This window comes from Symphalangus syndactylus, chromosome 11 (genome assembly GCF_028878055.3).
Source record: "Symphalangus syndactylus isolate Jambi chromosome 11, NHGRI_mSymSyn1-v2.1_pri, whole genome shotgun sequence".
NCBI classification, from domain to species: domain Eukaryota; kingdom Metazoa; phylum Chordata; class Mammalia; order Primates; family Hylobatidae; genus Symphalangus; species Symphalangus syndactylus.
The window spans coordinates 88,006,204-88,020,542 of NC_072433.2; the positions used below are offsets into that span (position 1 = coordinate 88,006,204).

General features: G+C 35.1%; 1 protein-coding gene across 1 annotated transcript in view; it reads right to left on the minus strand.

The window, feature by feature from the left end:
• ST8SIA4 (ST8 alpha-N-acetyl-neuraminide alpha-2,8-sialyltransferase 4) overlaps positions 1–14,339 on the minus strand; it is a 99,122-nt gene that overhangs the window by 68,491 nt on the left and 16,292 nt on the right. The window contains 1 exon segment of the mRNA XM_063612831.1: positions 13,356–13,613. Coding sequence (XP_063468901.1) covers positions 13,356–13,613 — 258 coding nt within the window.

A 14,339-nucleotide genomic window follows, 5' to 3' on the forward strand; every position in this document is an offset into this window, starting at 1 on the left:
CAGATCTTCTTGTTACCAAGGGGGAAATAAGGTTTCTTTTCTATGAGGAACCAGTACTGAAGAGCTGCTTGAGAGTTTCTACAATCCCCAGCCAGCCCAGAGAAAGGAAAGAATTTACCATCACTTTTCCAACAAAGGTGGGGAAGAGGAGACTAGGAGCGATGGAATGAGACTTTGCTCTCTGCCATCACTCAAAATCACTATTAGGAAATATATGAATATTTTTTATTGAAAACCACTGTTGTGAAATTATTGAGTATAGCTAGCACAAATATTAGAACATGCTTTTTTGTAGATACTCATGAGAGTAGATTATGTAAAAACTTGAAAGATAACTACAGAAAAAATTTAAAAGCACTTTAAGGATTGCTTTGCAAAATTCAAAACAATTTTCACAACCAACACATTAAATTCCTTAATGTAATATATACACTATTACATTAATTTTAAAAGTACTCAAAGAGAAAGAACCTAAGAAAGGTTTCAAAAGACACTTTATACAGATTGTATGAGGGAATCTTCCTAAACCCGTTTTCCTTTACCTATGGTGATATATAAATGATATATGCAATCTTTCAAACTCTCAATTCTTGAAATTTTACAGCACACTTTTTGATAAATAAGCATACATGGTGGGGGTAAACTTGAGGCATGGATTTTGCAGGAGCAATTCTATCACTCTGTGGTCTCTATAATAGGTAAGGTGTAAAACTCCAGGTAGAGAGAAAGAGTACATATATTAATCTCAGTTTGTAAATTAGAAAACTAAATACAGAAAAGCTAAAAACTTCATCCAATATCACCTACAATAAACTCTGATTGGACTCTTGGACTGTATCTGGAGTGATGCTTTTCAGTGCAGCACAGCATCCATTTGATTCATATTTTTATGTCCTCTCTCTGTGTCTTTTCCTCTCTCTCCCTCTCCTTTTCCCCTCTCCCCTCTCTATATTTCTCTGCCTGTCATCTCTTTTTTCTTCCTTTTTTTTGAGACAGGGTCTTGCTCTTGTTCTTGCTCTTTTATGCAGGTTCAAGTCTAGTGATACTATCATGGCTCACCGCAGCCTCAACCTCCCGGGGCAAGTGATCCCCTCACCTCAGTCTCCTGAGTAGCTGGGACTACAGACACACATCACTAAACCTGGCTATTTTTTTTTTTAATTTTTAAAAACAACTTTATTAAGATATAATTCACCAACCATACAGTTCATCCACGTAAAGTGTACAATTCAGTTTCTTAGTATATTCACACAGTTGTGTAACCATGGCCACCATCAATTTTAGAACATTTTTATGACCCTGAAAATAAACTCTGCATCCCTAAGCTATCATCGACCAGTTTCCCTCTTTTTACTCAGCTCCAGGGAACCACCAGTCTCCTTTGATTGTACAGATTTGTCCATTCTGGATGTTTTCTATCAGTGGAAGTACACAATATGTGGTCTTTTGTGATTTTTTTTCACTTAGCATAACATTTTAAGGGTTTTCTGTGTGGTAGCAGGTATCAGTACTTAATTTCTTTTTTATTTTTTTTTTTTATTTTATTATTATTATACTTTAAGTTTTAGGGTACATGTGCACAATGTGCAGGTTTGTTACATATGTATACATGTGCCATGTTGGTGTGCTGCACCAATTAACTCATAACTCATCATTTGGCATTAGGTATATCTCCTAATGCTATCCCTCCCCCCTCCCCCCACCCCAAACCTGGCTAATTTTTAAATTTTTGTAGAGATGGAGTTTCATCATGTTGCCCAGGCTCGTCTCAAACTCCTGGAATCAAGCAATCTTCCCACGTAGGCCTCACAAAGTGCTGGGATAACAGGTATGAGCCACCGTGCCCAGCTTCTATCTGTCATCTCTGTTTATCATCTATCTATCGCAATGTTTACATGATATTTAGCACATCAAACAATCCAAGTGCAAAATTTAAAAAATAATAACAATTGGACAATTTTTCTAATGCTTACTAGCTTTTATTTACTTAATAAAGATTCTACTCTTATCATTATTCCATTTTATGTGGCATTAAAAAGGGTTATGTAAGTTAAATTCAGCTCAGATATGGTACTAGACAATCCCATGAACTGTATGTAGAGTCTAAAAGTGGGTCAAAGTATTCTACAATACAGGTATCATAGAGACCGCCATGGTTTTAGTCAGTTGAATATTTTTCAGCCCCTTATGATGGTAACTGAATCTGTTAATAGTTAATTATATAAGGTGTGTAGATGTTGGCGGTGTTCTGGTTGGTGTAGAGCAGAATGTTAGATAGCTTATGGCACTTAAATAAAACTTTAAAGTGACCAATGATATCTTCTTAAAATTTATCATGTGTGATATCTAAAGATTAGTAACCTAATTAGTTATCCTGACAAATCTCAAAGACTTCAGATAAAGTTCTGAGTGGGAACACCTCATTCAGCATTGGAAGCATACCTTAATTTCTCTTTCAAACATTCTATTAGTCCTTCTGCATTATTGGAAATAATAAACCTGGCCATAGACAAATATTTTAAATGTGCTATGTGTCTTTGGAGACTCTGAATTGTAGTGATTATTCCTCACCCCACACAGCACCAGTTGCCCTTTAAGAATGAATGTAGATGTTCATTTCTGTAATTGGGCACTGTTCATGACTGGCTCTTGGTTAGTACTCATGAAAGTTTCTTGTATAAATAAAATAATGTAACAAGTGTTAGTGCCTTTGATAAAATAAACTTAATTGTTTATCTTTTAACAGTTAATTTTCTCTTTAAATGTTTACAAGAAAAATATAAAACCAATGTATTTCAGTTGATAGAATTTTCATTAATGTGGACTCTCATTGAGACAAATTTTAGGGAACTAGTTCTAGAGGTTCCCAAATTTACTAATGTTAAAAGTAGTGGTATCAAGTAGTGTTTTAGTGTTTTACAATTTTAAAATCACATATATTTTACCTTCTTCTGCACACAACATTACTATTGATGTTAGAAGTATAGCATTAGTCAACTGAATATTTGGAATTTCTCTTTTATTAGTTAATAAAACAAAGACATAAAGCCTAAAACTATACTCCTCTGTATTTAACAATACCAGAAATACAGATGTTATCTGAAGGATAAAAGAAATTATCCCAGAGATGAAAAAGAGCATATGAGAGATCGAATTATATATGTAACTGAACATTCTTTCATACAGAATCTCATAGGGGAAAATCATCATTTTCTGCAGTTTTAAGGTAGCGCATCGAGAGTATTCAGAATTCCTATCAATCTTTGAAGAGATACGTCTAAGGAATAATACCAAAACAATATTTTCTCTTATGCTCCCATTTGCTTTTTTTCCTCAAGCAGGTGAGAAATGGTACATAAATGGCACATCAATGCCTAACCAAATTTGTCAAAATTTTGCTTGTCTGTAATCATATGACAAAATCTTAATATTACAAGGATATTATCATTTTTTATAAACCTTTCTTATTAGAGGGTACTGCAGGATAAGAAGTAAGATATCTTTAACCTAGTCAATGACTGGCTTCCTTTGTTTTTCTATCTTAGCCAATCTTCTTTCCTTGAAACATGACATTTGCTATTTAAGGAATCCTATAAAAATACTAGGCATTTTTAGGGTTCCACATATAAAAACATTGATCACAGTGTATTTAAAATTCTTACTTAGAGTTTTAGACATTTTTGTTAAGAAATAAGAATTTTACTCTTATGATTATTTTTCTGTTAGTTAGGGATATATGTACATGAGACCTAAATTTTAGAAATCAGTTCGATATTGAGTCACTCAGCAGGAAATGAAAATTGAGATTTAATTTATTTTCCTATTTTTATCTGTTTTTTTTTTTTTTTTTTTTTTTTTTTTTTAACTTTAAGCATCATGTAATGATATTGACCAGGACTCTCTTTTTTTGAAATACCCCACTAAAACCATTATTTAACATAATTGATTAATGAATGATATAAACAGCCACTAAGAGAGTATCTTGGTTTATAAAGTTAGAGGTCAACTTGAGTATAATACCTGGGTAAATCTTATCCTTAAGGAGTACTAATTAGTGCCCACTGCAAGTAAACCAGGTATAATTTATCTCTCCCTCTCTCTCTCAACAAATTTACTATGTTAAATGAAAAGTGAGAAACAAAAAACTGGAAACTCAGACTGTAAAACCAACCATCCAACGAATCAATCATATCTACAGCTATGCAGATATATACACATCTCCAGGATAATAAAAAATGCTAGGGATTCTAAAAATTATTACTGAAATTTTGTAATAATTTTAACCAGTTCAATGTGGCTAGGAAACTATTTCAAGAAAGAATAATGAGGATTGATTAAATTTGAAGCAAAAATTCTCTGGATCTTCTAAAGTAGAGGAGACACAGTTGCAATAACAAAGGGCTACACATACACTTGAGGAAGGAAATGTATTTGTTACACAAATAATGAGTCAGAAGGCAACAAGAAGAACGAGAGTTGTAAGGAAGAATGAAAGTCTGGTATGACAATAGGTCATTGAAGATCTCGTGTCCACAATGAAGTGACTGGTTTGTTTATGTTCATAATTCAGATTAGAATTTTGTATTTTCAAGGGTTGTTACAAATCTAAGAAGTTAAGAGGTAGCACAATATGACCTTCAAAATAGAAAATAGATATCATCCTAAGGGAAAAGGTAGTACCAGAAGAAATAATCCAAAGTCTATTGGTTGAACACTTACATGTGATTATGGAGAGCTTCTATTATTAAAATTATTACCAAAATTGTCTTTGATTTTTGTTTCATATACTCTATATTTAAATTACTTATGGTCACACTCTCCACCTATCAATTACAAATTGGTATTTGTGAGCTGAAATTAACTTTTGTCTTTGGGAAAATGGGTTGGCATTCAATTCTGTTTTACTCCTCCGTCTTTACTACCCCTCAAATAATGATTTGATTTCAGAGATTCAAATGACTATTAATTAACCTTTGAAAAGGATCTAACTTATAGGGAGTTTAGGCACTGGGAGAGTTTGGTTCATCATTAATATTGCCAGACAGCACCTCATTTTTCGGCTTGATAGTTTGAAGGATATATTCTTAGGAGTGGCCTAATTAATAAAATGAGAAGAATGAGGTCACATGCCTCTTCGCAAGAAGTGACAGTCTTTATTCAGAAGTGACAAAGATTTTTTTTTTTTTTTTAATGGAGTTTCGCTCTTGTTGCCTAGGCTGGAGTGCAATGGAGCGATCTCTGATCACTGCAACCTCGGCCTCCCAGGTTTAAGACATTCTCCTGCCTCAGCTTCCTGAGTAGCTAGGATTACAGGCGTGCACCACCACGCCTGGCTAATTTTGTATTTTCAGTAGCGATGGGGTTTCTCCATGTTGGTCAGGCTGGTCTTGAACTCCTGACCTCAGGTGATCCACCTGCCTCAGCCTCTCAAAGTGCTGGGATTACAAGCATGAACCACTGTGCTGGGCTGCAAAGTTTTTATTCCCAGGCATTACTTTTGCTCATTTTTTTGTTTGTAATGATGACTCTTAAGTGCTAATTGAACCTTGATACAACCACCAACTACTTAATAATAACCAACTATCAGTGTTTTGCTTATTGCTTCCTACAATAAAGGAATATATTTTTCAGCTCATAGGTACAGAGAGAAGTTTTCAAGTATCTCCACAATTAAACACTGTAGAATACAGTAAGTGATCACATACAATTTCATAATAAAATGATAAAATTAAACTCAAAAGAATTTCTCAACTAGCTATTAAGTAACAAAAGATGATTTTTCTGTAGATATTGTTTCTAAAATGTAGATACTTTCTAAAATGTTCATTAGAAAATCTGATTTTTTTGTGGTAAATCAGAAATTTTGTTGTAGAATGTTGTAGATTATATTATATGGTAGGCAGTACCACATGTTTTGCTTCGTGAGAGGGTGAGACAAAATGCAAACAACAGATGCCAAATCTACAATCCCTTACCGCATGAAAGACAGTACAGCCCTAGAAAATAATTTAATCCACAACATTCTAACTTCTATTTTTAGAAAGTAGTAAAAATATGGAACAAATCAAAAATGATCATGGTTATAATTTTTGTGCCTTCATTAAGATGCTTATCTTTACCTTTCTATACTTCTTGGTAAGTCCAGAATACAATTATGAACTTGAATTGGTCACTATTTAGTTCCTATTAAGTAATCTTTTTAAATAATCATAGCTGCTAAAATATTAAGAGACTCCTAAACTCCTAGTCCTAAGTGTATTCTGCCATTTACAAATTTTCAAGCACAAATCGGTAAATTCTGTGGCTATTCAACTCATTTCTACATTGCAAATTTATAGAGAAAGGTTTAGAAATTTTTCTTGAACGTTAAGCTCATAAAAATTTGAATTTATAGAGCCCAATATATTTGCTTTTAATTTTATTATCATCTTTAAATATAAAGGAATGTTTTATCTCTAAAGAAATAATAGAGATGTTGTGTCTTTAAAGGAATAATATAATAGAGATGATGATAGTTTAGAAAAAAAATCTAGTTACCAAAAGATTTTAGATGTGCACATGGAAAGTAGCCTCTACCCTACAACATTTCTCTAGGTTGTAAGACACTGAGTTTATGTAAATTCAACTTCATGCAAATTGTTTCATAAGATACATTCTATAAATTTGGAATTATAGACTATATACTGTAAGTTTAAAAATATGTTAATATGAGAAAATGAAGAGGCATGCAAAGCAGAGATCCTCATGTTTTGCTTGGTGAGATGGTGGGCTAAAAGGCAAACAACGGATGCCAAATATATATTTCTCCATGGAAGACAGAGTAAGATAGCTTCTGCATTTACTGTAGGAAGAATTTACATCCTGCTCTGAAACTTGGTCACCTAAGGTTTTAGAGGAGATGATGACTGGATGAGCTGTAGTTTTGGAGGAGATGATGTGACAGCCACTCATCCCAGACAACCAAGTACATTATTATGGTAATACTGAAGTTTGTATAAGGGATTATCATTCATGCAAGGTGAGATGGATGATGGAAGACCATGATAGAACACTTTTCTCCCTCCTCTCCCTCCCTCTCTCCTTTACTTCCTTCCTCTTTCTCTCCCTTTCTTCTTTTCTTTCTTACTACATGCCTTCTTGCTTACCTCTAGCAAATATTTATAGAATATATAAATATGTCAGACTCTTTACTAGGGTCTGAGATTAAAAAAGGGATAAATGCAGGCAAAGCTTGTCTTGCATATTCTAGTTGTAAAGATAAACAATAAAGAAATAAACATACAATGCAAAAATAAATACATAAATGGAAAGGTAAAGAGATAGTGACAGATGCTGACAGTGGTAGGGTGTGTTTCTGATGTTACAGTCAGAGAAGACTTGCAGAAGATATTCTGTACAAGCACAGACCCTCATCCTTTCCCCCAAATAAGGGGTAAAACCACCCATAGGTATGTGGGTAAGAGGGTTTCAGGGAAAATGACTGGCAGGCACATCGTCTGTCCCTGAAGCTTCAGATTACCTCATTTATTGTTACTGGCAAGATACTAGTATTTTATAGAGTGCAGTAAGAAGCTGCTTTATGATGAAGAGAGACTTTGGCTTTGGGAACAGGGAGCAAGAATGCAACCCAGCACATCAGTTAAGGAACTATTGTAGAGTTCTAATCAAGAGATGATGTTGGCTTTTACCAGGGTGACAGCAGTGGACGTCATGAGAAATCATTTGACTCTTGATATTTTTTGAAGGTAATATCTATAGAATTTGCTGATTAATTGGTGATATAATGCTAAGAAGAAAAAGGGGTCAAGGCACTTTTATGGCAATTTCAATTTTTCTCATTCGTATTTACCACAAAATAATTAAATATTTGTATGTGCCTGTGGGTGTGTATATGAATCTGACACTCTAAGACATAGTTGTCTGAGTTAGATATACATAAAACACATATATCTACATCCACTAAATTTCTACATTATAGTGAATTAAGTGTCAACTCCCCATATATATGCTTTTCAAAGATGCAGATTCTTTCTCCACCCTAAAATTTCTGATTTTGTATGCAGGTAAGACTCATGTAGGAAATTCACCAACAGTGGGAGGTAGACTGAAGTAGGTTGTAGATTTACAGAAATGTATTTGAAAAATCCACGGTGATGTTCTAAAGTCAAAAATATAAATTAAAACTCCAGCAAGCCTATCTTGTTTTTAAGTTTATAACTGTTTGAATTGTCAAAGAACTCTTGTATTACAAAGTATAGAGATAAGTCTACTTTGAATTGAGAAAGTTAGTATTTTGTGTGGCATATATTCTTATATAATAACTCTCATTTTAGTTCATCTGAGGTCATCCGTTCTCTGAGAAGAGAAAGCACCTGGAAACTACCAATAAGAGAAAATTCTAGTTTGTTAACTATGTCAACATTATTCTCAAAGCTTTAAAAGTATTTTTTTCACACTACTTAATATTACTAGTTACCTAGGCAAGGAATTTTATCTTTTAAAGTTTGGATGTATATATATATGTATATATATATATTATAGAATACTCATGAAATCTAAAAGAAAGTAAAGCACACATTGCACACAGAAAAAGTATAAGGTCAAAATACAACTGTTGACTCAATGAGGTTCTCACTTGATATAGTTTAGCTGGGTCCCCACCCAAATTTCATCTTGAATTGTATTCTCATAATTCCCACATATTGCTGGAGGGCCCTGGTGGTAGATAATTTGAATCATGGGGGTGGTTTCACCCATAGTGTTCTCATGGTAGTGAATAAGTCTCATGAGATCTGATGGTTTTATCTAGGATTTCCGCTTTTGCATCTTCCCCAGTTTCTCTTGCCACCACCGTGTAAGAAGGGCCTTTTGCCTCCCACCATAATTCTGAGGCCTCTCCAGCCATGTGGAATTGTAAGTCCATTTAAACCTCTTTCTCTCCCCAGTCTCGGGCATGTCTTTATCAGCAGCTGAATACAAACTAATACAGTAAATTAGTACCAGTAGAGCGGGGTGTTGCTGAAAAGATACTCAAAAATGTGAAAGCGACTTTGGAACTGTGTAACAGGCAGAGGTTGGAACAGTTTGGAGGGCTCAGAACAAGACAGGAAAATGTGGGAAAGTTTGGAACTTCTAGAGACTTGTTGAACGGCATTGACCAAAAGCCTGATAGCAATATGGATAATAAGGTCCAGGCTGAGGTGGTCTCAGATGGAGATGAGGAACTTGTTGGGAACTGGAGCAAAGGTGACTCTTTCTATGTTTTAGCAAAAAGACTGGTGGCATTTTGCCCCTGCCCTAGAGATTGGCAGAACTTTGAATTTGAGAAAGATGATTTAGGGTATCTGGCAGAAGAAATTTCTAAGCAGTAAAGCATTCAAGAGGTGACTTGGGTGCTGTTAAAGGCACTCAGTTTTAGAAGGGAAATTGAATAAAATAAAACTTTGGAAAATTTGCAGCCTGACAATGTGATAGAAAATAAAAACCTATTTTCTGGGGAGAAATTCAAGCTGGCTGCAGAATTTTTCATAAGTAACAAGGAGCCGAATGTTAATCCCTAAGACAATGGGGAAAATGTCTCCAAGGCATGTCAGAGGTCTTTATGGCAGCCCCTGCCATCACAGACCTGGAGACCTAGCAGAAAATGGTTTCACGGGCTGGGCCCAGGATCCCTGTGTGCAGCCTAGGGACTTGGTGCACTGCATCCCAGCTGCTCCAGCCATGGCTGAAAGGGGCCAATGTAGAACTCAGGCTGCGGCTTCAGAGGGTGTAAGCCCCAAGCCTTTGCAGCTCCCATTTGGTGTTGAGCCTGTGAGTGCACAGAACTCAAGAAGTGGGGTTTGGGAACCTCTGCCTAGACTTCTGAAGATGTATGGAAATGCCTGGATGCCTGGGCAGAAGTTTGCTGCAGGGGCGGGGTGCTCACAGATAACCTCTGCAAGGGCAGTGTGGAAGGGAAATGTGAGGTTGCAGCCCCCCACCCCACTCCACAATTCCTACTAGGGAACCGCCTAGCGGAGCTGTGAGAAGAGGGCCACCATCCTTCAGACCCCAGAATGGTAGATCCACAGACAGCTTGCACCGTTTGCCTGGAAAAGCCGCACTCAATGCTAGCGCGTGAAAGAAACTGGATGGGAGACTGTATCCCGCAAAGCCACAGAGGTGGAGCTGCCCAAGACCATGGGAACCCACCTCTTGCATCAGCGTGACCTACACGTGAGACCTGGCATCAAAGGAGATCATTTTGGAGCTTTAAAATTTGACTGCCTCACTGGATTTTAGATTAACACAGGCCCTGTAACCTTTTTGTTTTGGCCAATTTCCCCCATTTAGAACGGCTGTATTTACCCAATAACTGTACTCCCATTGTATCTAAGAAGTAACTAGCTTGCTTTTGATTTTACAGACTCATAGGTGGACGGGACTTGCCTTGTCTCAGACGGAACTTTGGACTGTGGACTTTTGGGTTAATTCTGAAATGAGTCAAGACTTTGGGGGACTGCTGGGAAGGCATGACTGGTTTTGAAATGTGAGGACATGATATTTGGAGGGGCCAGGGTGGAATGATATGGTTTGGCTGTGTCCTCACCTAAATCTCATCTCAAATTGTACTCTTATAATTCCCATGTGTTGTGGGAGGGACCAGTGGGAGATAGTTTGAATCATGGGGGGCAGTTTCCCCTATACTATTCTCGTGGTAGTGAATAAGTCTTACGAGATCTGATGGTTTTATCAGGGGTTTCTGCTTTTGCATCTCCCTCATTTTCTCTAGCTGCTGCCATGTAAGAAGTGCTTTTCAACTCTCACCATGATTCTGAAACCTCCCAGCCATGTGGAACTGTAAGTCCAATTAAACCTCTTTTTCTTCCCAGTCTCAGGTATGCCCTTATCAGCAGCATGAAAATGGACTAATACACCACATAAGGAAGTGCTAAGGCTATTCTGCTAAAAAATTAGATCTGTTGATTGACAATAGTGGACAAGAAACTAAGAATAGACATTCAAATCCATCTGATAGTTAGCAATAAGGTAGATAAAGAATCTAGGAGCCACAAAATATGGAGTAAAAACAGTTAAACCAGTTTACTGAAAATCACTGGAGTTGGGTTACTATAGGAATGATCAAAGAATATTCCAAATTGAAATTGGAGTGCATTAATATACGGCAGATTTTAGGATTTTAAATCTAAAAAACAGGCATGAAATTAGGTGCCTAAAACATAAAAGGAAGAGAAAGTATATGTACAATATCAACCTCTAGGCATTTTGCTGGAGTAGCACTGGAGTAGCTTACTAGTGGTCTAAATGCCCAGTAGTCCATAGTAGAGCTGTGAAGGCAATACTATCAAGTGGCCAGTTGCTGCTTGGCCAGTGAAAGAGAAAACAGTCTTCAATTTTAGAATAACAGAGATGGACAGAAAGATTTTTTGGGATCAGAATTTTATTCACAGTTTGACTACATCCCAGAAATCTGGAAATGTATTGCCTTGACATAGCCAATTGCAGGGAAGTGAGACATATGCAGGCTGTATAACTTCTAGAAATTGAAGGCAGGAAAAGTGAAAATGAGAGGTGGTAGTATAAAGCAAGGTTGGCCACCAGCCACTCTTAAGACAGAGAAAGAGTGTAGGAACCTACTTATTGGATACACAATTCCATGTGAGATAAGAACTCAGTAGTTTAGGAATTGAAATAATGCAAAATCGCAGTCAGTAGAGACTGGAGTAACAAAGCCGGATCAGGAGGCAATAAGGAAATGATACAAACTCTGAGGACTACTGCCATCAGGCATCTCTCATTACCCACATGTAAAAGCAGTCTTCATTTCAGACTCACAGGTGGGGCTAAATCTAACAACTTGGCCCCCAGTGCCAAAGTTTAGAGGGACGCAGAAATAAGAAGTCATTTAGACTCTATTTTCCTCCCGTATTATCACCTTTTAAAATTCCCTATTGCGATTGTTGAAATCCTTACATTGCAACAATTTTGATTATGCCTTGACATCGTTACTTCTTTATTTTGCCTGCCTTATGATTTAGTCACATCAGAAATTCTAGAGGCATTACATTTTTTCACAGCTATACTTTGCATAGACGTCAACATTTGAAGCTCCTGATTTCCACTTCCGTTGCCATTCCCTCATCAAATTTTTTACATCCTCTTTCAATACAATTGTCTTTGTTCGTACCTACTTGTTCACAAGGTTTCTCTTATAGTCTAATTAGTTTAACAGTTCAAGTTTTAAAAAGCTAAATTGATTTCACATTAATCTCTGACCCTTCACCCAAGAGAGAAGAGGAAAGATAATAAGGTAAAATGTTTGCAGTTTTATTTGCTATTATGAATTTTCTCCACTTGATAATGCTTGAGTGTGATTTTTCATGACTTTTTTTTTAAACAGTAGTTGCCTATTTATGATTTTAAGATTTTATTTCAAAAATATTCAAAAAATATTCAAAATATTCAAAAAATATTCAAAATATTCAAAAATAATGTATTCCAGCATATCTTCAAGAGACTGTGTTTTTCAACATGCCAATTCAGCATACTTTTCTATCCATCTTTATATTGTACTATTTCATATTTCAATATCCATGTTTCACTCATTTAGCTAATTTTTCTAAGGAACTAAAACAATCCAAAAAAACTGTACAGATATAAAAATTGATCATCAAAAACTGTTTATATTTATGATGTGATTATAATTCCATTTCTACTGTTGAGTTTTTTTCAGTTAATAGGTTAATCAAACACACAATTCATCAAATGTCTTTTAACCGTTAATGAAAAACAAACATGCATACTTAATTATGTTAAAAAAACATAAAACTCAAATATACTAACATACAGAAATACCACATATAAAGAGAAATTAAAGAAATATGGCTCAGGATATCAAATATAAACTTGCTAAATTATGTTCTTACTATCTCCTAGATAATTATTAATAAAAAGTAACATTAACATAAATCTATTACATCATTCCATAGTAATATTCATAATCGTTATACAACAAATAAAATCATACAAAACTAATGAGTATGAAGAAGAGATACTAAGAAAAAAGTTTGTGTGGCATATTAAATTTAATAAAATTGCCATTTGCCTCCCCTCTCACCAAAAAAAGCTGTGTGAATCTTGTTGCTATGACGAGATCAATTTTTCTTTCAACTATGCAATAATTATAATATTCTATTCCAGGGTAAATGTAATTTAAATGTTACACAGAAAAGGATATCATAGACAAATATTTGTTTGAGCTTTTAGTAATACTTTAAAATTTTCTAACAGTTTTCCATCCCCAAGTAAAATATCTTTGAAAAACTTACGATCTCAAAAAACAGAAGAAAACTCACCTTATTACAAAATTGTGACTGTCAATCTCCTTTCCACATTCACTGTCTAGCAGAATGCCAGAATTTCCAACAACTGCACAGGTTTTAAACCTGCGATTCTTCATTGGTGAAACTTCAGGTAGGAGGCTATGTAGATCATGAGAAATATTTAGTGTCCGGCGCCTGTCAAGCACATAGTGTATGACATCACCAGGCTTAAAACTGCTCTTGACCACTGAGACATCTCGTTCTGCATCTAAGAAACGAAGTATGTTCTTCCTGTATTTGAAATACAAGCAAAGTTTTACATTACCGTCAGCATATCCAAGAACTGATGGTGTCATTTACAAAGTAACATAAGACAAAATACAAATTGGCAAACTATTAATCTTAGATTACCAAATTGGTAAGCTATGAATCTTAGGTGGCGATTAAACCAATGAATTAAGTCAATTCTATAAGAAATAAAATTTTAAAAATCATTTGCACAGATTCTTAATGACTGTATACATAGATATAGTATATACATCTATTTGTAGATTATAAAAAGCACTCCAATTATCAAAATATATAGAAAAATTGGTTTATTAAGTAAAACACAGTGGCCATGACTTGACTTTGAATAGTTATTCTGTTAGCTTCAGCCTATTTTGATAGTCATAAATGTTGTTTAATATCATCTAGTTAAGGTGGAGAGAAATAATTTGAGATTGTTTTTGATTGTATCATAGTTAATGCTATTAAAAGGAATGAACTTCTCAAACTTGCATACATTTATACATATGATATGTATATTATAATTATCTAAAGAAGAATTAAAACTATAGCAATAGATGTATATGCAACTTTTTCTCTAAGATCAAGAGTCCTGGAAGTAAGATGGATACATCAAAGACAAAATGAATAGATAGAACATTGGACTGTGTGTGGCAGAGGTAGCTGATTGTTCCTTAGTTTCCTTTCTTCTCTTCTTCCTTCTAATATTTGAACCTTCTAAGTTTTACT